Below are 26,453 nucleotides of genomic sequence, written 5' to 3'. Positions count from 1 at the left end.
AAATCACAGAGTGTTCACTATTAGATATGTGTAAATATTGTAATAAAATACAGAAACCTATTCATGTAATGGACAAAGCTAGATATTCAGTATGGTAAGGAATGGGAGCACTTCTTTAAGCCAAGTGGATTTTAGAAAGGCTGTCAAGACTTTCATAGGAAATGAATAAAATGGAGTCACAAGCAGGTATTAGTGCTTTCCTACACAAAACAATTTCTTAGTGATTATGAACTGTGTGATGGCAATTGCCTATGCCGACGTACTGACAGTTTTGCATGTTGGGAACATTGTGATGTTAGCTGCTGCTTGTTCTCAGTTAATATTCTTTGTTTTGGAGGTGTTTACTGTGGCCTGTGAAATTAAAATCATCTGTATGATTCAGCTCTAAGAATGTGTTGTTGTTGTTTATTGTTGTTCAGTAAACAAGTCTATTATTACAATGAACCTGTAGCAGTGCGGAGAGGACTCCAGTTCCCAGCAATCAGTAGGTTTGATTATCACACACTTTAACAGGAATCAGCTTTCAGAGGGAATGGATCGGAGAGAAGTTGTAGCAATTTTCACATATGCCATAAAAGTGCAAATATGTCATGAAAAGTGGCTGTTCTCTGTGATGTTGGTCAGAAGTACAGTACAAGTTGGCATAGCTTTTGTTTGCACAGTAGCACAGCATGTGTAATTTTTTGTAAGATTTTAGTGCTCAGCGTGTTCTGTCTTTATTTATTAGATCTAGACAGAGCTTTCAACTTCTCACACAGTTTTAAAATCTTTTTTTGTTCAGAAATAAAGGAAAGGCTTTTGAAAAATATTTTACTATCATCACACAGTCTTCACCACCATCAGCACTCAACATGTCACCCAAGTTCCAAAGCAGCATGGTTGTGAATATTTCAGTTAAACTGTGGAAGCCTACTTAATTTAAGAGTTCCACTTATATATCACAGCCACCATGATGTCCCAGGTCACACGGCATGTGTCATGCACCAAGCAATTATTAATTACAAAAATAAGCTGTCTCTCTCTCCCTCTGTTCACTTAAAAAATCCCTTTGGACAGAAGATAAACAGAATTCATGTTAATATATTTAAATAATTTATAATGTAATCGCACCAACATTTTTTTTTATAATTTATTTCCTGTATTTTTATCTAAACATTGCTGAACTAAAGATTTAGCTATCTCATTTTTTCAGTATTTTGAGAAAGAGCAAAAATATATATTATTTGGAAATTGAGAGTTGGTAGTGCTGACCCCAATATGTACATTTTCGTTTTGCTACAATAATGTTCCCTCAGGGTAAAAAAAAAAAAAAAATATTCTTTTATCGAGGGTCTATTTAAGGACTCCAAGTTAGCAGAGCTTGAAGGATTTATATTCCCCCAAACACCTTTTCTGTTTGCAACTCGGAGTTTACTTTTTTGACCAGCTTTAATAACACACCATTACACGATACAAATTTGAAACGCTTTCCCATTCTCATGCCATAATATGACTGGTTATCAAAGTAAGCTGCATCAGCAGTCGTTTTCATTGCAGCTAAAATCATTCCTATATGGCAGTTACGCACCCTGCAGAGAGTGGGTCATTCCATTAAGCCAAATCGAGGAACATAGTTCCATGTTTATCCTGTAAAATATGACATTATTACATTTTAATGCTTCCTGCACCAAAGAAAAACACATTAAGATACAGTATCTAAATTGAGTTATGTAAGTAAAGCAATTTATTTCTTTTGTTTACTGTTTTTCTATTTTGTATGTAGGTTATTACAATTGCAATTTCCCTATTGAGCTTGAGACTGGGCAGTAATTTGATCATGGGTGTCAGTTTTCAGGAGTGCAGAGGTGGATACTATAATCTCACAGTCGGAGAAAAACCAGTTCAAAACTAGACGGTAATTGTGAATAGAGATAGGGTGGCAAAGTGAGTTAGCTGATGCTGGTTGGCAATGCTCATTCATAAGTAACTGCACCTAGCTATGTCAATTTTCAGATTTTCTTGAGCACCTTCTCTTAATGTAAAATATTTCAAGAGTTGTCTCAGGTAACACTTGCCTGGTGACTAACAACTGTCATAAATAAAATACTTAGCAATCCCCACTTTTCACCATACCAAGTATGGTTCTGCATTAGCCAGTAGCCATACCACATGCACTTCAGAACAGCTAATCCACCTAAAGCTAAGCATGTTTGGATATGGCTAGTATTTGGATGGAAGACCAACTAAGAAAAGCTTGGGTTGATTTTAGACCAGCAGGGGGCAATCACTCCATGGTCTGACTCTGGATTTCAATGCCTGAGTGCAGTGGCAGGGACACTTTGTTGTAAAATGGTGCTATACTTCAAATGAGACATTAAACTAAGGTCCTGACACTGTGGTCGTAAAATATTCCTGTGTATCTTTTGTAAACAGTAGGGTGTTTCTCTACTGTTAATGTCCAGGTTAAATTGCCCATCATGGCTTGGTCATGCTGGCCTCATAATCTCCCTCAGTCTCTTTCTTTCATCTTTTCACCACCTAATAACTAGTATGTGGTGAACATACTGACACAAAGTGGCTGCCATCACATCATCCAGCTAGATGCTGCAAACTGGTGGTGGCTGATGTGGTTCCCCGGTCTTTATGTAAAGTGCATTGAATGCATTGAAACTATTATATAAATGTAATGTCTTCTTCTTTATAACCATAAAAGGCTGATAATCACTAATACAGAGTTTTAAATATGTGTCTATCACCATGAGCATCACTTCCACATTTAGAGTGTTGTGAAGATATATATTGTAGAGAAGGGTGACCCAGCCTGGTCACTGTTGGTGTGCTCTCTCTATGTCATATGAGGATATTCTCTGGTTTCTTCCCATAGCCTAAAGATGACCCTGTAACGTTATTTGTCTACATTGATTCGGCCCAGTATGAGTGAATGTGGGAGTGAAAGTGTGTGTACCCTGCAGTGGACTTGTACCCAAGCCACTGAGCTGCAGCCTCTGTAACACTTTGAAAATGGACTTTGTAGGTTAATAAAGGATGAGTATATCTGAAGTGTAAATGTGTATGTAGATCTCCTGGAAATAGAAGCACATTTTTAAAAGGTGTGTCTATCTCCCCACTGCCCCTCTTCTAAGTGGATAACCTGAATAAAAGATCACTTAAATTCCTTTTTTTGCAGACCATTAATCAATAAAATAAGGTTCAGCAAATTCTACTTTAGCAATCTAAATTATATTACAAAAAATCATAATCTTCTAATTTAAATAAAAAAGTGCTCTTTATGAATTGCCCGGCAGTTCTTTATTTACTTATTTCTTTTGGATGTGTTAGAATGTGCACTACAAATTTCAGATTGGAATGCATTCTCTTTACATACACATTATGACAAACCCATTGAAGTATTGGCAGGTGAATGTTCAGAGGGAGTGGTGGGACCTAAAAGTATTGGTGCCTGCCATGATTGGACCTCAGGTTCGAATCTAGAAGTGGACTGGAGGTTATGTGTTCTGTATGTGGTTTTGTTCATTTCCTCACACATTTACAGTATTTGCTAACCCAAATTTCGTGTGTCTTAGTCCATGCAGTAGTCAGGTGTCCAAGCCAGGAATGCACATGTTGGTGCCAGGTGCTCTCTGTGTAAAACTAAATTGTATTGTTAAGAAAAGAGAGTCAGTCAGTTTTAAACTAGATATTAGGAAGACCCCATCTTAAGAAAACTGTGGCTTGTATTGGGTCAGCCTGCCTTGGGATCCGCATAGGGATAACACTATAATAGGTGCAAATGATTTAGTACTTATTAAAGGTTTTAGAAAATTGTAATACACAGTAATTCTCCAGGATTTCACTTAGTTCAGTTGTGAGTTTGTTATTTTAAGCTAAAGTAAGTTAAATTCAGAAACGTTTTCTTTTTTATTGTGCCTTGATAGCATTAAGTGGACAATGGGAACCAAATCTAGGTGGTGTGCAAGTCTGTTAAAGAGCACATGCTCTTCTGATTTTATTTATTTATTTGTCTGTTTATGCTCCTGTTTGTTTTATTTTAACTCAATATTAAAATTTACCTAATGTTAATTATGTTAATTATTTTATTTCAAGTGTTTTACTTTTTATAATTTACTTTTTAAAAATGTTGCCATTTAGCATTGTTGTGGGTCAGGTAAAGTAATGCATATTCTTTAAATACATCCATAGTTTCTTAAGCCATTTAATTCATTGGAAGGCTTCAGTAAATCAGATGCTATCCATGCAGTGATGGGCAGTGATTACCAGTCCATCACAGAGTGTACTCGTGCACACACACTAGTTGACACATGGACAATTTTGCATTGCCAAGTAGTCTAATATGCATGGTTTTGAGATGTAGTAAGAAAAACTGGAATACGCAGAAAAATGCTACCTGGTTTAGAGAGAGTGTGCAAAATTCAGAGGCCTTACGGCAGCAACATTAACCACACCACAATACAACCATTCCATATGTCTCTTAAACAAAACTGGCAGGTCCTTAATACATCCGTATTTGACTTAACAACTTCAGTATACAAAGATATTATTGTAAACACTTTAAAATGAAAACATCATGTGTGGGTGATACAATAAGACTAGTTTAATTTCATTTCTTGATAAAGGCTGGTTCTACACTTATGTTAATCCAAAGAGCAGAATGGCATGTTCTGCTAATTGGTTTTTCATGGTCAGAATATATATTTTAGGCAGTGCCTAGCAAAGGAATGGGTTAAATAATATATTCAGTAGTTACAGGGGAAAAAATATTCTTGTTTTAGTTTTTTTCCGAGCAGAGTCTAGTGGTACCACGTGATGTGCTGTATGCCTGCCAGCCTCTTTCTTGTTGATCCTCCGGAGACCATCTGTGCTGGGGGCATTGATTAGAGTGTGTCTGCTGGGATTACATCTTTTCTGTTGCTATGCCAACTAACCAGCTGATTTCAGTTGCTATAGCAACGAAATGTCAGAGCTCAGAGTACCGTAACATGAATTCAGCAAAACAGCAAATGTTTTCTTAATTGGCGACTCTTTTGAGTTAAGATTCTTTGTCTTGAAAACAAGCTTAGCTTAAAAATGGAATTTGCTACAAAAGGAACAAAAGACTTTTCTAAACTGATGTCAACCTTCACTTTTTTATTTGAACACTGAAGGTATTTTTTGCATGGATTTTAGAAATGAATCTTAATTGAAATAAAGAGCATCCCATATATCTTATAATTGTGTTGATGGAATGGCATGTAAGAGTGTAAAAGACTTAAAGGGACGCCACTGGTATTACTTTCATCTTCAAGTTAAGCACATAACTGTTTTCCAGACTAGTGTAGCATTATTCTGCATTGATGGAGCAGCAACAGTAGTTACATAAATTAGCAGACTCCTGCCATGTCTTTTTAAAAAGTTATTTTTAATATCTAAATGGATTTAGCAATAAGCCTTTTTTTAGTAAAAATGCATAGTCTAATATTATTAGAACATTTTGATAAAGATTTTTGTAGCTCTTTATTTTTGTCTATATTTTTGTGTTTCAATGTGTCCTATATATGCATTGCTATGGCTGAATAAAAAATGAATCACTATAACATATTTATGCCTTTCTTTTTCTGTGCCCACTTTTTTGTTCATTGTCACAATGAACTGAATGAAGTCCATCCTGGCTCAGTGTGAAAACAGGAAAAAAAAAACAGCTCTAGTCAGTATGCTAGTTCATCAAAAGGAAAGTTATGTATGTTCGTATAACAAGAAATGATTAAAAAAATTATCTTACTGTAATGTTTAATTTCTGAGCAACAAGAGTTACTCCAGCAGAATAAGGCAGCCATCAAAATACTAAGAACTACCTGCTTAATAAAATAAAAATGCACATTGGGGAGTAATCAGGAATGCTAAAAATATGTAAGCAAGAAAATAAAGCAGACGTATGTGTGTATACTTTAATATATTTAATATATTTTATTTTACACTATATATATATATATATATATATATATATATATATATATATATATATATGCAGTATATAGTGGCAAGTGGCTGGGGTGCTACCCAGCCGGCACACCCAGGAGGACCAGAGATGGGCTTGCGCCTCCTCCAGACCACGAGGGGGCAACTGCCCTGGTGGCTTTGGGGACCACGGGAACAGAGCATAGATGCTCAACCCTATAGGGGACCATGGTCACCACCAGGGTGCACCGCAATGCCTGAGGAGCCCTGGCCCTCAGCACTTCCCCCACACCCGGAAGTGCTGCGGGGAAGAAGACCAGGGACACCCGGAGTGCTTCCGGGTGTGCAGCCAGTACTTCAGCCACACTGGAGAGTGCCAGCAGAATATTATTGGGAGGCACCTGGAGCACGTCCAGGTGGGGATAAAAGGGGCCGTCGATGACTGGAGTCGGGTGTAAGAGGACAGAGCTCGGAGGAGAGGAGTTGAGGCAGGCCAGAAGAGAGAAGAGAGGCATTGTGTAAGGGCCTGGACTTGTGGATGATTGGTGCTGCGGCACTGGGTTGTGTGTGTCACTGACTTGCAAATAGTGTAAATAAACGTGTTCTGGTGCAATCAATGATGTCTACCTGTCTGTGCCTGACCTGTATCCCACAAAAAAATATATATATATATATATATATATATATATATGTATGTATGTTGTATGTATGTATGTATACAGTGATCCCTCCCTATATTGCACTTTGACTTTCGCGGCTTCACTCCATCGCGGATTTTAAATGTAAGCATATCTAAATATATATCACGGATTTTTCGCTGGTTCATGGATTTTCTGGACAATGGGTCTTTTAATTTATGGTACATGCTTCCTCAGTTTGTTTGCTCAGTTGATTTCATACAAGGGACGCTATTGGCGAATGGCTTAGAGGCTACCCAATCAGAGCACGTATTACGTATTAAATAAAACTCCTCAATGATGTACAATATGCTTCCCGTGCGGTGCTTGATTGTTTGCTTTTCTCTGTCTCTCTCACCCTCTCTGACATTCTCTGCTCCTGACACGCATTCTTTTGAAGAGAAGATATATTTGCATTCTTTTAATTGTGAGAAAGAACTGTCATCTCTGTCTTGTCATGGAGCACAGTTTAAACTTTTGACTAAAGGGTGTTATTTCATACCTAGCGGGCTCTAATAATGTTAAGAGTGTTGGAGAGTTTATAAGGGCTTAAAATATATAAAAATAACCATACAAACATATGGTTTCTATTTCGCAGATTTTCGTTTATCGCGGGAGGTTCTGGAACGCAACCCGCGATCAAGGAGGCATTACTGTATATATATATATATATATATATATATATATATATATATATATATATATATATATATATATATATAGGAGCCTTGACTGGCCAGGACACCCTAACCCGAGAAGAAATGGGAGAGATACCATATGCAGGGCATTATTTTCCCCCAGATGGGGCAGCATGAAATTTGGAGTTCTTTGACTCAGCCCTGTTATATTCCGTGGGTGCTGCCATGTGGGGCTATGGGGATCAGCAAGCCTTATTTGTGGGGTCCTTACCTTACCTGGGAGTACTTCCAGACTAAGCCTTTGGAGTACCAAAAGTACTTCCAGAGATTACTTAAAAGGAGATGTATGCCACTACTCAGGGAGCCAGAATCAGGAGGAAGAAAAACAAACCTTCTGGAGAGGAGCAGGGGAGGCAGTTTGTGAGAAGGAAAGAGAGAAAAACAGAAAAGAAGGTAAATTATTACAAATGATACAAGTATGTAATCAGAGCAAAAGGCAATTACAGTATAGTGAACATGAATAATTTGGAATGAACTAATATAATAACAAAAATAAATAAATAGAATGAGCAGTCCAACACAAAAGTTATTGCAGTAATGGAAATCAGGTGCAATAAACAAATATAAAACAAATCAAATGAACAACCATCTCACTTTATTTTTTTAACAATAACAAATTCAAATTTTTTTTCAGTATGGAAAATCAAAATTAAACACAGAGTTGACAGAAAACTTAATGAAACAGAGCAATATGCTCAAAGGGACATAATCAAATAATGACATTCAAACATCAAATTAGGCACTGAACTAACAATGTATAAAAAAACTAGCAATGGTAACATACATTAGTAAACAACAACCAACCTAGGCAAAAATATAGACATTGATGATATATGGAAAATAAGACTGAGAAATCAAAATAAGGAATGTAATGGTGAAACCAGAATTTACATCAAATAGGCCATCCCAATTTATAAAAGCAATCAGGAAAATTCAATATGAAGAAATTGTGGAAAAAAAACAAAAAAAATAGAACTGAGAGGCATATTTGGGAAAAGTCAAGACTGATGCATTGCTCCAATAGTTTTCCTTATAAGAGTGAAAACTGTCATAAATAATGAGAAAACCAAAACTACACAATCCAACTTTAAAAGCATACATCAATAGTCATATATTCACAAATTCATGGGAAGAAATCACCCAGACCCTAGGAAAGATGAAAGTTTGCAAGACTGATATGTAGAGACAACGAAAAGGCTGTGTGATTCTGGTATTCCACATGGTGTAACAGTGCTGTGCACTGAACATTCGATCTACAAACAGACTAGGGTGTGCATCAACTGTGCATAACCTTGTCTGCTGTTGCCTATGTGCAAGTATAAATGGGCCTTAAAGCACGCAGTGACAGGAGCACACAGAGACAAATCCACATAGTTAGTGGGTTGCTTTTTCAGTCTTGCTCAAATACTGTAAAGAAATGTTCAGGAAACCTACTAAAATTTCTAATATGCTTTTTTGCATGTTAAAATGTTATTGGCTTTAAGTTTTGTAACATGTGATTACATGTTCACTGCTTTTGTGCAACTTGTGGATTGTACCCCTCCAGGGACAGACACATTTTTATCAAGATATGTCCGGCTTAATCATCTGCAACAATTAATACTTATATATGGTCGGTTGTGGCTTTTAGACTAATCTTAAGAAATTAGAATGGTTGCCATCTCAGTTTACCCTGAATTGTTCATTATTAGTTTTATGTCTGATCTGTTTTTGCAAATTTCTGTGCTTGGTTGAGAGTTTAAAATTATCTCTGTACTCTTTAGAATTCTATATTTTTTTCTGTTGCCATATGTACTATTCTCTACATTCCATGAGTAAAACTAAATAGCTTGCATATATCCATCCATCCATTATCCAACCCACTATATCCTAACTACAGGGTCACAGGGGTCTGCTGGAGCCAATCCCAGCCAACACTGGGTGCAAGGCAGGAAACAAACCCCGGGCAGGGCGCCAACCCACCGCAAGACGCACACACACACACCCCAAGCACACACTGGGGACAGTTTAGAAACGCCAATGCACCTAATCTGCATGTCTTTGGACTGAGGGAGGAAACCTGAGCACACCCATGCAGACTCGGGGAGAACATGCAAACTCCACTCAGGGAGAACCCAGGAAGCGAACCTGGGTCTCCTAACTGTGGGGCAGCAGCACTACACACTGCGCCACCATGCCACCCATAATGTATATCATAGTTGAAACAACATTTAAGATACAATTGTTTACATTGATTTTAATTGGAGTATAATAAACATCATAAAATGACTTGCTCATGGTCACAAAGTGTCAGTAGTGGGATTTAAATCCACAACCTTAAAGTTTGAAGTCCAAATCCTTAAACAGTACATCACACTGCCCTATGTATACTGAACCATATATGCAAATTAGAAATGCCTTTTAAGAGGAGAGTTACCTTACCTTAAATGTTTAAACATATGTAACATTTGTTTTTTGCTGCTTGTCAATTGCAAAATAGGAGGCACCCTCTTAAGCAAGTATGTTGAGACTGGAAAAATGTACTGATCTAATCTTAATAGTGTGAGAGATCTTCTACTGCCTCACCTCCCCTTGAAACGCAGTACAGTCCCTGCACATCCACTGTTTTAGTGGAATTTGTACTTTCTCTTCAGGCCATTACTTTTCAGGTATTTTAGTAATTTTCTGTAAAACAAAAAAATTATTCTTATATTAATTGGTGATACTAGAGCAGGGTTGAGCAAACTATGGCAAACAGGCTAAAAGGCCCTCAGGCTACTTGTAAAAATCTATAACATTCCAGTCCTTTTGAATTGGTCTTACCAAAGATGATGCTAATATAACAGGTGTAAAAATAAAAGTTTAGTTGTTTGGAGCTTCACCAAATCCTGATAACATTCATTGTGTTGTATGTTTTCCTGTTGTGGTCCTGTTATATTTCCCTACTTAGTTTGTTGTGTTATGCGACGTCATCAGTGTGAGCTTCTCCCAGTATTCATTGTGTTACTGTGAGAGGAGGAGGAGGAATCACAGAGCTTGAATTGTTACTTTTTATGTTCTCTGTTTAATATTTCAGACCATTAATAAAAAAGAGAAAACATCAAGAACTGAAGGGTGTTTGCAGAATTCTTTCGTGGAGGTTTGTATGGCACGTTGCATATAAATCACAACACAGAAGCTTTGAGGGTTAACCGAATCCAAAGGCCAGGACGCAGCAGTACGGTGCATGCGGTGGAGACTGGTTATACTACATCTTGACTAGTGTATGCATAGCTAAAATGTGGTGATATCCAAAAAATAGTTAAGCAGACTTTTACCAAACAAATAGTGCTGCCACATAGAGGGGTGGTAAGTGCTGATGATTTTTTGGGGTTTGCTTGCCTTTGTCTTGTTTTGTTTTTAAAGATATGAGAGCATTTTATCAGCAATGAATTTCATTGCCTGTGGAACTTTGGGTTTGACTCCGGCTCTATGCAGAAATTAATATAAAAGGTGTTGTTTAAAAATGGAAACAATTACAGCTAAGAGGAGAACAGTTTTCTTGTAGATTAGTCCTGTACTTCAACCCAAGTGTTTAGTGAGTTGAAGAGCAAAATGCACAAGAGCTTCCTGACAATACCTGTATGTATTTTGTGTGCTTTTTAAACGCTTCATTGCCAAATCAGAAGAGGCAGTAGTTATGGTTCCCAGTTTAGCTATTTTCAGTTTTGGTACAGCACTGTTAATTTATGTTTTTGTCTCTGTTTTTTAACTTTGCAACAATCTTAGTAACTTGCAATAGGCAAAACCCATTTTCCCAATTTCAAGGAACTGTGTTCAAACAGAAGTGTGTACTGCTCCAAATGTGTAAGCTGAGAATGCCCTCCCTTGTGGAGTATTTAGGAGTCTCGCTTTTAGGACTTTAGGAGCTACAAGACAGATTTTGAAATTTTCGCTTCTGTTCTAATGACTCCGTGTGCAGGGCATCATTATTTGGTAGTACATAACAGCGGCAAGAAGGTGTTTTCACAAATAAAAAATACTAAAATCAAATATAGATTTGTACTCACAGATACCAATCTTTAAAATAAATTAACTGATGCATTGTGTGGACATCTCAGTTGATATTAACAGTTTGTTAAAGCCATAGTGAATCACTTTAAAATTGCTCATTTTTGGAGTATGAGCGTTGTTCTTAATATTTATTAAAACCTATGCTAGATTACTTAGGTTCATAATTACATCTGGATTTTATGTATAGCCCAGTGTGTGAATCATTATTGACAATTCGGCCCACCACCAAAAAAGTTTGCCCACCCCTGACCTATAGTGAGTGAGTGAATGACTGTGCCCTAGTACCCTGACCTGCATGTCTCCTGCCATGTTCCAGATGCTACTGGGGTAGGCTCCAAGTAGTCACAATTTTACTGTTGGGTTAAATGAGTTTAATAAATGGAAAGAATGCATATTGTTCAAAACATTAAAGGAACACTTTTTAATCAGAGTATACCATCAAGTCAAAGAAACTTCTGAGATATTAATCTGGTCAGTTAAGTAGCAGAGGGGGTTGTTAATCAGTTTCAGCTGCTTTGGTGTTAATAAAATTAACAACAGATGCACTAGAGGGGCAACAATGAGACGGCCCCCAAAAGAGGAATGGTTTAACAGGTAGAGGTCACTGACATTTTTCCCTCCTCATCTTTTCTGGATGTTTTTTCACTGGTTTTGCATTTGGCTACAGTCAGTGTCACTACTGGTAGCATGAGGCGATACCTGGACCCTGCAGAGGTTGCACAGGTAGTCCAACTTCTCCAGGATGGCACATCAATACATGTCATTGCCAGAAGGTTTGCTGTGTCTCCCTGCACAGTCTCAAGTGCATGGAGGAGATTTCAGGAGACAAGCAGTTACTCTAGGAAAGCTGTACAGGGCTGTAGAAGGTCCTTAACCCATTAGTTGAACCAGTATCTGCTCCTTTGGGCAAGGAGGAACATGATGAGCACTGCCAAAGCCCTACAAAATGACCTCCAGCAGATCACTGGTGTGAATGTCTCTGACTAAACAATCAAACAGACTTCACGAGGATGGCCTGAGGGTCCCAACATCCTCTAGTGGGCCCTGTGCTCACTGCCCGGTATCATGGAGCTCGTTTGGCATTTGCTATTGAATACCAGAATTGTTTTGTCCACCACTGGCACCCTGTGCTCTTCACAGATGAGAGCAAGTTCACCCTAAGCACAAGTGACAGATGTGAAAGTGTCTGGTGAAGCCGTGGAGAATATTATGCTGCCTGTAACATCGTTCAACATGACAAGTTTGGTAGTGGGTCTGTGATGGTCTGGGGGGGCATATCCATGGAGGGAAACACAGACTTCTACAGGCTAGACAACGGCACCTTGACTGCCATTAGGTATTGGGATGAAATCCTTGGACCCATTGTCAGACCCTATGCTGGTTCAGTGGGTCCAGGATTCCTCCTGATGCACGACAATGCCCGGCGAGAGTATGCAGGCAGTTCCCGGAAAATGAAGAAATTAAAACCATTGACTGGCCCCCATGCTTAACTGACCTAAATAGAACACCTTTGGGGCATTATGTTTCGGTCCATCTGATGCTGCCAGGTTGCACCTCAGACTGTCCAGGAGCTCAGTGATGCCCTGGTCCAGAGCTGGAAGGAGATCCCCCAGGACACCATCCATCGTCTCATTAGGAACATGCCCCAACATTGTCAGGCATGCAAATCAGCATGTGGGGGCAATACAAACTACTGGGTACGATTTGGAGTTGCTGCAATGACATTTACGGCAAAATGGACAAACCTGCCGCATCATTTTTTCACTTTGATTTTCAGGGTGTCTTTGAATTCAGCCCTCTTTAGGTTGATAATTTTCATTTCCATTAAACGATGTGGCATCCTTTCGTTCCTAACACATTACCAAGTCCATATCAGTATAGATATACACCATGATGTTTCTTTCCCATTGAGATTTGATGCGTTTTCAAAAGGTTCCTTTAATTTTTTGAGCAGTTTACTATATTACCTACAACTTTCTTAAGAAAATCAGACTGATTTGTGATCATTTAAAAAGCACCCTTTCTTAAGTTTTTCTTTTTTTCCAAAGTGTATTAATGCAAATTTCAAAATCAGCCATTCCATTATGCCAGCCAGCAATTATTAGAATACAACTCAGACACTGCAAGCCTAACAATGCTGTCAGCACTCTCTGCCAGGAAAGCAGCAGCTTAACAGTAGGGGTTATGGAAAGAAATCAAATAGACAAATGCTTTTGGTTTAATTTACCATGCCAATGAGAATCAAAATGCTAATACGAAAATATTCTTTCTGCTTAAGGGACTGTGTTAATGTAAAAAAATGTAATTAATTAATAGGGATCAGTATAACATGGCTAATATTTACATGTTTTACTGTTTCTTTTGTTCTCTGGCAATATAACATCTGGTTTCACCCTTTTTATTTTTAATGTTAGTTTTACCAACTATATACAGTACAGCAACACAATTACTCTTTGGGCAAAGTCTTGACACAAAGATCTGGCTGGATTCTGTATGATAGATTTGGGAAAGATGTCTGAATTAAATGATAGACTATAAATATCATATTAAATAATGTCTATACAGTATCTCTGGAGCTACCCTTCCAGCATACATCACCCCCTCTTAGATTACTTTGATAGACTTTTCTATGAAAGAAAGGAAGATTTCTTATATCCTACAAAACTTTCAGCATACCAATATGATCTCATATCCAACGATGTAAGATTTTTCCACACAATATCTGGAAGTAACTGAAGAGGTAACCCATATGTCACTATTAGAGGATTTCACTTTTAGTTTATTTTTTATATTTGATCACTCCCATTGACTACTTTATTTAACTTTGTTTCTATAGCAAGTATGACAAAATGAAAATAATATTCAATAAAGCACCACACTATGCATAATAACACAAATAGCATGCACTAATTAAATGATAACATGCTGAAGAATTGATAAATAGACAAAAAGAAAAGAGGGGAAAAATAAGCCGATCTGGAAGCTGGAAAAATATATGAAGAAAAATAAACATATTTCGTAGGAGTATTATATAGCATATCTCCTGTATCTCTTCATCCCTTTCGGGTATCTGTAGTCTGCCTTAACTCTCTAAGCATCAGACCTGACATTTTAGACTTCTTGTATGTGACTCCACTACTTGCATTATTCCTTCACAAACATTCCTTGTAAGTGGTCATTGACAGTAACATTTGTGACAGTGTAATCATGTTTGCAATTTCCAAACTACAAAGGGGGGCATACTGGCAAACAAAGTGCATATATTATATTTGAATGTCTGCCATTTAATATTTTATTAGGTACATGATTTGCCTGCAGTTTTAATTAGCTGTGTACATTTATTATCATATGCAGATTACAGAAAGTGACATAATGGTTTAAATCTCCCTCATTTCCTTTGTTGTTGAAATCACACAGCTTTATTGATCTTTTTTTACATTTCTCTTCCCAGGTTTGCACTGAAGGACGGCTGATTCTGGAGTTCACATTTGATGATCTCATGAGGATTAAGACATGGCACTTTACAATAAGACAATACAGGGAACTGGTTCCGCGCAGTATATTAGCAATGCATGTAAGTTTGTTTTGTGAACTTCTGAACTCTGCTCAGCTATATTAAGGCCTTTTTTGTGTTTGCAGTTAGTCATCATTATTGTGTGACCAATAAAAAAAAATGTAGCATTACAGTATAACATACTATTCTGAAACCTGCTTAATCTAGTTCTTGGTCATGAGGGATTCAGAGTTTAACCTGGAATCATTGAGCTAAAGGCAGGCCACTCACGTGCACACATACTTTAATTCCAAAAGAGTCAACAAACCTAACATGCACATCTTTAGGATCATTAGAAGAAACTAAAGAACTGGAAAACCTATGCAGACACAGACAGAAAATGCACTCTCCAGATGGACAGCAGTTAGCCTCAAGATCCTTTCCATGACAAGATCATATCACCGGTAGTTTAATTGATTTTTCTTTCATGTGTGTCAGAGATTTGAGCACAAAATGCAATAATCTTAAAGATAAAACAAACAGGTCAGTCAGGCATATGATTATAATAGGGAAAAAACAGATAGTGCTGTTGAGAGTTGTGGATTGCAGAGTGCTTCCTTTATTTTTAGGTAAAACTCAGATAAGGACTTACTGCTAAACTTCCCCCTTAAATAACATAACATCTAAAATGTCAGAGGTTGATGCAAGCATGAAAGCATTTCAGCAATGGGACGCTGGTGGCACCCAGCGTCAAAGCAGTGCTACTGTTTCTGTATTGTTTCCCTTTATTGTTTAGATTCACATCCCTGATTTGGCTGTATCAAATACACTGAAATTAACCACATATCATTTATTAGTTTAAGGTATCTGATTGTAATCAACCTGTAACTATATAATGGTCCATGGAATGGTCAGACTATTCCAAATACCACAACTGCTTTACCGTTTTTACTCTCAGTGCACCACTCAGAGTATTTTAACCCACTGTATCTGAGAGTGGAATCATAGCTATACAACAGTTGATTGAAAGGACAATGATCTGGATACAGCATCTAGGACACGCCTCAGCCAGGTGCAAGGTCTATTTGAACTCCTCCAATACGGCAAACACTTCAGAGCCTTTGGTTTAGGGACCTCGTGGTTCAGAAACAGTTTCATCCGAAGAGCTCTAAACACACTCAATCATTCCATCAAGTGCTACCAGTTGAACTTATAAGTACAATTACCTCAATGAAAACTACAGTTGTAATACTGCACAACCTGAGCCACTTTATGAACCATTTCATATCTTCAGTATATGTACACGCTTTCATATTATATATTTGTCATTGTTTTTTATGATATTTTATTATTATTATTATTACTGTTATTTCATCATTTTATAGGAAAATAAGTTTACAGAGGATTTGCATGTTTTGCATATTCTCATTGTACCATACAATAAAAATTTAAACTCAATTCAACAGAAGAAAGCTCATATTTACATATGATTGTGATTGGCTTCTAAGTCAATTTAGATTTCCAGGCACTATCTTCTTGGAGCTCTTGATATTATTTTTAAGATGAAATGCAGTGAAGTATGTATATTACATTATACAGATAAAGTTTTAACTTTTATTTAAATTATTTATATTGTTAATAATTGAGCATGTAAGGGTGCGGTGGCTCAACGGTAGCGATGAGCTGGCACCCCATTCAGGGTTTGTTCCTGCCTCGCATTGTATGCTTGCTGGGACTGGCACGACCCTGAATGGATAGATGGATGGAATAATTAAACATGTACAGCGAAGATATTTCAATTTTCCTTAAAAGTTCTGAAGTTCTAAGCTTACAGATGGTTTGACATTTATTACAAAGCTAATTGTGTGGTGGCGAGTTACTTGGAGAAAGAAAAGGAAGGACAGAAATTAGGGGTTAGTACATTTGAAAGAGACAGAACTGCTGCAATAAATTTAATTAAGGGTTGCACACGGCACAACAAGCATCATGCAGGGGACAAGAACAATCTCTGGACGGCGCTCTAGCTCGTTGTTACTCTAGCGCCACCTTGCCCCCATGTTTTATACATGCTTTAATCCCTATAATCATAAAAATGATATCAAGTATACATCTTAGTATTTAAATTGTTCAGAGAGCTGAAATATCATGAAATTTAATAAATTCTTTGTCCAGTGTAAGAGAAAGCATGTTTAAGAAGCATGTAGTAATTCACACACATAGAATATGAAGCATTTGAAGTGCCAATTTTGTTATGATGGAATCTCAGAAACTCTAGTAAATTAAACATTGATTTTAAGATTAAGTTTACAACGTTCTACTTTAATGACATAATAAACTACGAGATTGAAATGGACATTTGACCTTTTTTTCATTGTTTCCCTATATTTTTTTTTTTCTCTGTACCCTAATATTCTTCCATATGACACTCAGACATTTGAGTTCTGAGCATTTTTATGTCGACTTTGATATCTGACCACTTATTTTTTATTTTGGGCACTGGGCGACTTTATGAACTTAAACTTTCGAGTTTCTCTGCACTCTGTATCACTTGATCAAATTCCTTTTGTTGTTTATACCATTGCTTAAGCCAAAAAGTAATATGTTTTTCTTTGCTTCAACTAAGTGCGTGGAAGTTGGCTTATGTACGGTTTTGTGCATCTAAATTTTTTTGTGCGTACAAACATTTACACTTTTGTCCGTACGTCTTGTTTTAGTGTGAATTCTACGTACGGTGTTATGCATGAGGCCCTTGGTCTTTACTGTAGCCTCTGTTCAGGCTAAAGCTAATCTGCAGTGCATCATCAAAACCTGGTAAAGGATCATTTGATGTAACGTACCACCTATTCAAACCTTATATGAGTCCAGGGAGAAGGAAGTGTGCCGCAATTACCATTGCTGATCCTACTTATCCAGAGCATCACCTATTCCAAAGACTTTAGGGCAAATGCCTTTGTGCAGTGAAAGCTTAAACAACATGTCACCTAAGTATTTTTTTTCCATGTGCAGCTATTTTGATTAATCAGATCTGAGCTTCTACTCAGTATCTATGTGTGCCTGCACACTAGAATAACAGGACTTTTTAAGTCATATATAATCTCATTATAGTTTGTGTTGCCCTTATATGTTGTATCACATTTTATCATTTTGTATTTTTATCTTTTTATATTTTTCTTTTTGTATTCTATGTTTTCTTTGTATGTTGCATCAATATTACAAAGACAAATAACTTACAAATATTAGCGTACCTGCCCAATAAAGTGACACCTTTCCTGGTTTCACATTTCTCCTTTTCCTTCTGTGCCACATCAATCAGCCCACTTTGTCTTTATCCAGCCTCCACTATTTTGTACGTTATTTGTTTTCTTTCTGTAGTGTTTATGCCTAATTTCCACCACTAACCTTTTGCAACCTAATTAAAGATCATTTCCCAAAATTTCACTAAAACCAAATTCAGGAAGCCATTTCCAGGCCGGACTGGTTTGGGACGTGGTATATGCACTAGTGTCTCTACTTGGGGGCAAACGGTGCATTGTGGCACCCACTCCCAGAAGATGGCACTGTTTTGCAAAGATTAAATAAGTAGTAAATTTGTCTCAGTAATGGAACATATTGTTAAAATGTTTATTACCAAACTCAACATAGCCATCAATGTTCTTTATATAGTAAACAGTAGATTTATCCAAGCTATGCTTGAATGCGCTGTTCAATATGTCAACAATTTGAACTTTCTTCTCAATAATCATCTTGACTCTGTTTTTTCTTTGTACTGCAAATTTTGCAAGAATTCTTTTTTCTTTCTTTTTGGAGCTATTTAGAGTTAAATACAGTGGAAGCTTGGTTTGCGAGCAGTCCAAAGCACTCGTATATCAAAGTGAATTTCCCCATTAGAAATAATGGAAACTCAGATGATTCGTTCCACAACCCAAAACTATTCTTATAAAAATGATTAATACAAAATATAAAGTAAAAATACATAAAACAAATTAACCTGCACTTTACCTTTGAAAAGAATCATGGCTGGTGTGAGTGAGTTTCTAAACTCTTGTGGGATTCCACCCAACGGGACGACACGCGGAAGAGCATCCCAAAGCAATCGCAGTCTCCCAGCGCTGTAGCAGTTCACCGTAAAAGCGAATCCTAAAAGATCTTGGACATGCTATAAGCGCCTGCCGTCGATGGGTGATACAAGGAACATTATAAATGTACAGGGCACAGTACTACTTGGCAACGTCCCTGCCTGACTGCTGTGTCTGTGTATAGGAGAGTGGCAGATCCCGCTACAGTAAATAACTGAGCTGTTGTTGTTTCAAGCTGAATAAAGCTGGTGGTGTTAAAGTATTGAGACTCAGCTTCATGTTTTGGGGCACAAAACGGGGACTCACACGTCACAGCACACACGCGCGCATGCACACACACACACACACACAGTCACAATGCTGTAGTAAACAGTATACACTCGTACGGATGTTGACTATATGAGTGAGGCGCGCCGACTCAGACAGAGAATAGGAGATGATTGCCCACAAGAGAGAGAGTGAGAGACACACACACACACACACCACACACAGACCATCAGCTCAGTTGTGACACATGACTCTCAGCAGACAAAGCGTATCCATACTACTCGTATTGCAAGACCTTGCTCGTTTATCAAGACAAAATTTATTAAAAATTTTTGCTCGTCTTGCAAAACACTCGTAAACCAAGTTACTCGCAAACCGAGGTTCCACTGTAGTACTCACTCTGTATGAATTTAGAGCAACCAATCCACTTTAACATGCCATGCCAATTCCATACATATTTAATATGTTTAATAGCTTTCTAATTAATTGTGGCACTGGCGAGTGATGACCTGTTTGTTGCATGTTGGTTAGATATACAAGTTTGCATTTCTTTGTACTCTATAAACAAGCAGGTTAAGGTGGCTGTATATATTTAGTGATGTCTATGATGGTCTGACATTATAGAAATGGTTTTGCCCAGAGCCAATAACACATCACTGAATAGGCTTGCATTAGACACACAGACTCCATCATTCATACATACCTTAGCTTCTCAGCTGCTGTATACAAAATTAACAACACAGCTTTTCCAAGAAAATGGGGAATATGGTGACTCAGTTCTAAAAACTGAGGTGAAAAAATTAAAAACAGTTAAATATTTAGCTTTACTATGATGAGTCCAGGTAAGTATGCCAAACTGAATTTTGAGGGACTAGAGATGGACTGGAAAAAAGTTAGTTTCTTATAAGAAATCTAATTTTGTTCACTCTGACATGGGGAAACAAATCCACTTTATTATGACTCCAAAATCTCATCATGGACTTTAGTAGACACTTGGATTGAGTATGAATCAGGTAATTCATGATCCCAAATCCAATTACCTTGTCCAAAATGTGATTTTAGACAGCTGCATGTGTCCTCTGTATAACTGCAGTGTGTTCATGACAGAATGTCAAAACCAAATTGGTCTGTAACTTCATTTGCCTAGATTTATTGTGTGAACAGATATTTGCCTATACATAACAGAGCTTTATTTACTGGTTTGATAGGAATGCTTCTCAGTTCTCTTGTGCTGTGCACTTCTCCCAATTTTCATATATAAACATTTCATGGTGTGTACCTACGTTTTCACATGATGTTTATAACCTCCATTTAGTGAAAACTGTGGCTTAAGTAATGTATACAGCTGTCTAGGTTGCATATCTCTGTCTGTAGCTTACTCTATATGTAGAATACTAGCCTTCCATATTCTGTAGTTAATATAGAAAATTCTAATCATTTAAACTGAACTGCTGTTTCTCTTGGATGAAGTTCCTGAGCCATCATTTTTTTTAGGGACAAATGAGTATGTGATGCCTTGCACATTATAACAATAGAATGATGAAGAGACACTCTTTACTTAAGACTACCAAGCTGAGACAGTCATCTGGGAATGACACAAGTGCAGCTGTTGGCACTGCCTCTTCAACTCCTGATATGCTACTTTAGAAAAGCATGGTTGCCTTTCACTCCATGTAGATTTTCTGGCACAGTCTCATTTTAACAAATGTGATATGATACCACCCAATAGTAAATTTCACTTCTCTGCAAAACTCCCAAAGTGGTATACAGATTAAATTAACATTTTGACAATTGTTCTTGCTTGCACTTGATATCTTTGGATCCATGCTGTGAAATTAAATGCTGTAAGATGCTTTCAGTTGAGAAAATGTTAGATTTAAATGCACCAAGATGATTCTTAATCTTCTGTCATTGAATATCAGTGTGAGTTCTGAGATAGTCTGTCATACCATGAGATGCTCCTACTTTGTGTCCAGAGGTAGTCTTTGCCTTGCTGTAGTTCTAACTTCGTTAAGTATGTATCAATAATGTAGAAAAGCATAAACTGACATTAGTCATAGTGTAGTCCCAAATTTTTGTGTTCATTATACTCTAGTGCCACATTGGTGAGTGAAGATATAAGCCAACATATCATGACCATATTCCTCCAAAAGTGCAACATTTCTAAAATGGTAATGAGAAGTTTTGGGGCAGGACATTTATAGACAGGAGACTAGTATGCCCTTTAAATGTCATAATTAGTGATGAGCAAAACAAGAAAATATTCATAAACTCTGATGAATGCATTAAAGTCTCTGGTGTAAGAAATAAAACTGAGCAAGTCTTGAGTGGATTATAGTAATGCAGTGGTCTTTTAAGTGCCCCTGAGTGCCAGAGAGGCGTCTGCTGACTATGGGACCAATTATTGCGGCCAAAAATGTGACATGAGCTGTGATGCAGCGGTACTAACCACTGCACCAATGTGCTTCCATGAGATAAAACTATGCTCTGAGTCCACAATACTAGGAGTCCTTTATGTTCTCTCTGTGTCTTCTGAGCTCCTCTCACTACAACTAACGCCCATATTGCCTGTGATGCAAGGGATCAGTGTTATACACCCCACAATTCAAGAAAAGTTGGGACACTGTATAAAAAAACACATTGCAATGATTTGCAAATCTCATAAACATAAATTTTATTTACAATTGAACATAGAAAACATATCCACTGTTGAAATGGAGACATTTTACTATTTCATGAAAAATATTAACTCATAGATTTAATGGTAGCAAACATGTCTCAAAAATGTTGGGGCGTGGGACAACAAAAGGCTGGAAAAGTAAGTGGTACTAAAAAGAAACGGCTGGAGGAACATTTTGCAAGTAATTAGGTTCATTGGCAACTGGTCAGTAACATGATTGGGTATTAAAAGAGCATCTTAGAGAGGCAGAGTCTCTCAGAAGTAAACATAGGCAGAGGTTCACCAACCTGCAAAAAACTGCAACAAATTTTGGAACAATTTCAGAATAGTGTTCCTCAATGTAAAATTGTGAAGACTTTGAATCTCTCATCATCTGCAATACTTAATATCATCTAAAGATTCTGAGAATCTGGAGAAATCTCTGTGCACAAGGGACAAGGTCTGTGATCTTTAGGCCCTCAGGCTGCACTGTATTAAAAACAGACATGATTCTGTTATGGAAATCACTGCATGGACTCAGAATGGACTCCAGAAATCCATTGTCTGTGAACACAGTTCACCGTGCCATCCACAAATGCAGGTTAAATCTCTATCATGCAAAGAAGAAGCTATATGTGTACATGATCCAGAAACAGCACCATCTTCTCTGGGCCAATGCTTATTTAAAATAAATTACATTTCTACTGAGGCAAAGTAGAAAACTGTTTTGTGGTCAGACGAATCAAAATTAGAAATTCTTTTTGGTAAACATGGACACCGCGTCCTCCAGACTAAAGAGGAGAGGGACCATCTGGCTTGTTATCAGTGCTCAGTTCAAAAGCCTGCATCTCTGATGGTATGGAGGTGCATTAGTGCCTATGGAATTGTCAGCTTGCACATCTGGAAAAGCACCATCAGTGGCTTAAGGGTAAACACAGGTTTTAGAGCAACATATGCTCCCATCCAGACATCTTTTTCTGGGAAGGTCTTGCATATTTCAGCAAGACAATGCTAAATCTCATACTGCATCTATTACAACAGCATGGCTTCGTAGTTGAAGAGTTTGGGTGCTGAACTGGCCTGCTTGCAGTCCAGACCTTTCACCAATTGAAAACATTTGACCAATCAGGAAAATGAAAAATATGACTGTTGAGCAGGTGGAATCCTTTATCAGACAAGAATGGGACAATATTCCTCTTCTAAAAGTACAGCAACTGGTCTCCTCAGTTCTCAGATGTTTATGGACTGTTGTTAAAAGAAGAGGAGATGCTACACTGTGGTAAACATGGCCCTGTCCCAACTTTTTCAAACATGTTGATACCATCAAATTCAAAATGATCTCATTCTTTTCTTAAAATGGTACATTTTCTCAGTTTAACCATTTTTATGTGATCTGTGTTCTATTTTGAATAAAGTATGGGTTTATGAGATTTGGGGTTGTACTTGGGCTACTGTCCCTGTCACTCCCAGATCTACGCTACATAGTGGGGAGCATAGCATGCTTGATCCAGCAGTGAAAACACAATATACAATGAATCTATGCAGAATATTTAAATATTCACATTATGGTCAGTTAATGTACGCCTCAAATGAAAAGTGTAATTCTTTTTTTTTTTTAAATGTGTGGTGGAGAAGGTTTACAATATGCAGTGTGAAAGTTCTGTGCATGTGCAATACAGATCGGGTAGTGACATCCGCATCCAACATGGCTGCTTTATCTCTCTGATGACACGCTGGCATTGTGAATTATTGTAATGTGCTGCGGAAAAAAAAAGCTCATGTAAACCCAGCAAATTTGCTGTGAAAAATGCTTTGCCAATTTTCACCGATCAACCCTAGTTATAATAAGCACTGACAGGAGTGAGACAAATACAGAATAGATTATTATATGTTCAGTCCTTTTGTACAGGAGTATTTAGTGTATACCTCAAAAAAGCAACCAGTATTTGACAAGTACTATACATTTTCTCACTGCTTAGGCCACAGACAATGTCTTGCCTGCTAAGTAACAGATGTGCACAGAGAAAAGCCACAACCCTGCTCATCTTGTTACCTTCACATTCATGCAGGATGATAGCACTCACACGCCTCCATACAACTACAGATGCATGACCAACTCCTCATGATCTCTTCTCCAACATGCCATCTCCTCTTTGTCACTCCTTATCGGTTCAAATCCCTTGTCACACACATGTGAATAGGAGGCAGCTCAAGGGCTTAACGACTGGTAGTAACATATCTGCCCGGGGGCAGCGGGGTGCACGGACTTTTTTTCTAAGTCTCCTGCAGATCTTTCCCGGAAAATCCCACAGGAGCTGCTACATCAACAGGGGACACATTTCCGGTCCCAGCCCTGAGGACGACATCATTTACGGTCCCCACCCCGAGGATAACGTCATTTCCTCCAGACTGCCTATAAAATCTCACTCCCTTCCTCTGGATTTTAGTTCTGTTTTGGACTCTGTCTTGAAAATACTACTTGCTCTAAATTTCTTTTACTTTTGCAGCCAGGAACACATTATACGGGTGGCTGCCCCAAACCTTTGCAATGTCTGGTGTCCTTCCTTATTACAGTGGCGTAGTCGGCAGGATGATGTCCCAGAGGAACCCAGGACAGAACCCAAAAGCAACAAAGGTAGGAAAGTACCGGGGCCGAGTTTCTGGATGGGGCGTGCGTCAGGGGGTCAGGAACGACCAGGTACGGGCTCCGCTCCCCAAAGACATCCCCTGGCATAAGTTCTACATAAAGGAGAAGGTGGAAGGGACCCACAGACATGGGCTGGTTTCTGAGGAGGAAACAAAGAGGGTTTGTAATGCTCTCTCAGCTAAGAGAGCTGAGTTGCCCATCAGGACCGAGGTCCCTGGTAAAGATGGTCTTTCCCCAGGCCAGCAGGTAAAGAAAATTAAATACTGGGAATTAAAAGTAGACAGGTCAATCCCTGAGCAGGTTCTATCTCTGTGGGAACAGGTGGCTCTGTGGCTTTGGCCGTTTGACAGGACCTCTTATCAGATTGTGGAGCAGGTGACCTGCTTCTTTTTGCTTCAGTGTCTACCCCGGACCTTTGCCCAGCCAGCCTGGGGAGACTTCCACTCGATCCCTGAGCTCACATGGCTCATACAAAAACAGAGGCCAGTTTTGAAATCTGAGAGGACAGAACGACCCTCTGGTGGAAACTCTAGGGACTATTTCCCACTTAATAGATCTCTACCACTCAAACCGGAGCCCGTGCCGAAGTCCCCGGGCCCCTTGGTGTGTAACCCGTCCGGCAGCAAGGCAGACTGCAGGAGGACACAGGGATATTGTGTGTGTACCCTTAGCAACCCCCTGGCGGCTTAACCTACCGGAGATGTGCTGGTAAATGGATACAAGGTTACAGCGTTGTTTGACTCCAGCAGTAACGTCTTCGTCATTATGTCCGTTATGCCCGTTATGTCTTACCGTGACAGTGGAATAAACAGAAGACCAGTCTTAGGTGCATACACAGTGAAGTTTGTTTATATAAATCAGCCTGGTGTTACATTTGTCAAGGGGGTAAACTTAAAAGACTCTCGGTAGTGGTCCTTCCAGATCCCCTTTTCCTGTAAACCTGGTCTGATAGTAAATGCGGTGGACTACTAAGCACTCCCGGTCAGCGGTTCAGCCTCGCGATAGATGAGGGAGATTCATCTCAGGCTGCCCCTAATGGCATTTAACCAGACAACTGAGAGCGAGACGGAAGAGCATGAGGCCGGCGCGGAGACCCCTGGGGCCTCATGTATAACGCCATGCGTAGAACTCGCACTATAACATGGCATAAGCACAAAAGCCGAAATGTGCTTATGCACAGAAAAATCCAGATGCAGGAATCTGTGCGTACTCCAACTTCCACGTTCTTCCGCTACATAAATCCCGATCAGCGTGAAAACTAACACTCGTGCACGCGCTTTATGTAACGCCCCAACTCCTCCCAGAATTACGCCTCTTTGAATATGCAAATTGAATATAAATCGCCCTTAAACTCAGCCTTCTGTGAAAAGACAATGGGAAAAGCATGGGGGGAAATATAAGAATTTCAGCGAATACCAAGTGGAGGCAAAGGAAAGACATACTATTTGTTCAAATAAACCGTGATATAATCAACAAAAGGAAGTTGATCGAGTGACATAGCGTGTTGGAGAAACTTGAAAGCTCACGTTCACAAAATGCACAGTGCCGGAAATAAAAAAGAAGTCACATATCAAAGTCGCCGTGAAAAGCCGAGTTGTAGCCCACTGTCTGAGTGTCATATGAAAGCTTATTAGGGTACAGAGAAAAAAGGCACACAGTGGGGAAAAAGCACGAAATGTCAACTTCAATCTCGACATTTCCACTTTAATCACGTAATTTATTTTGTCATTAAAGTAGAACATCATAAACTTCATCTTAAAATCGTTTAATTAACCAGTTTCTCAAATCCCATCGTAATTAAAGTAGCACGTTAAATGCTTTGTTTTGTATTTGATCTTCTATGTGCCTATGTGTGTGAATCACTACTTGCTTCTTAAACCGCTCTCTTCCTCCAACTGGACACAGAATCCATTACATTCGTGATATTACAGCTCTCTGAATAACTAAAATACTGAGATGTATACGTGATATCA

At 38.4% G+C, this 26,453-nt stretch overlaps 1 protein-coding gene across 5 annotated transcripts in view; it reads left to right on the top strand.

The window, feature by feature from the left end:
• The window catches only part of LOC120527752 (LIM domain-binding protein 2), a 468,646-nt gene that overhangs the window by 345,163 nt on the left and 97,030 nt on the right, over positions 1–26,453 (top strand). For all 5 annotated transcript variants that reach the window (XM_039751537.1, XM_039751536.1, XM_039751534.1 and 2 more), the window contains exon 4: positions 14,790–14,912. In XM_039751537.1, the coding sequence (XP_039607471.1) occupies positions 14,790–14,912 (123 nt within the window). The remainder of the gene's footprint in view (positions 1–14,789; positions 14,913–26,453) is intronic.

This window comes from Polypterus senegalus, chromosome 4 (genome assembly GCF_016835505.1).
Source record: "Polypterus senegalus isolate Bchr_013 chromosome 4, ASM1683550v1, whole genome shotgun sequence".
Lineage (NCBI taxonomy): Eukaryota > Metazoa > Chordata > Cladistia > Polypteriformes > Polypteridae > Polypterus > Polypterus senegalus.
Note: the sequence above shows the minus strand (reverse complement) of the source record. Positions and strands in the feature narration are given on the sequence as shown.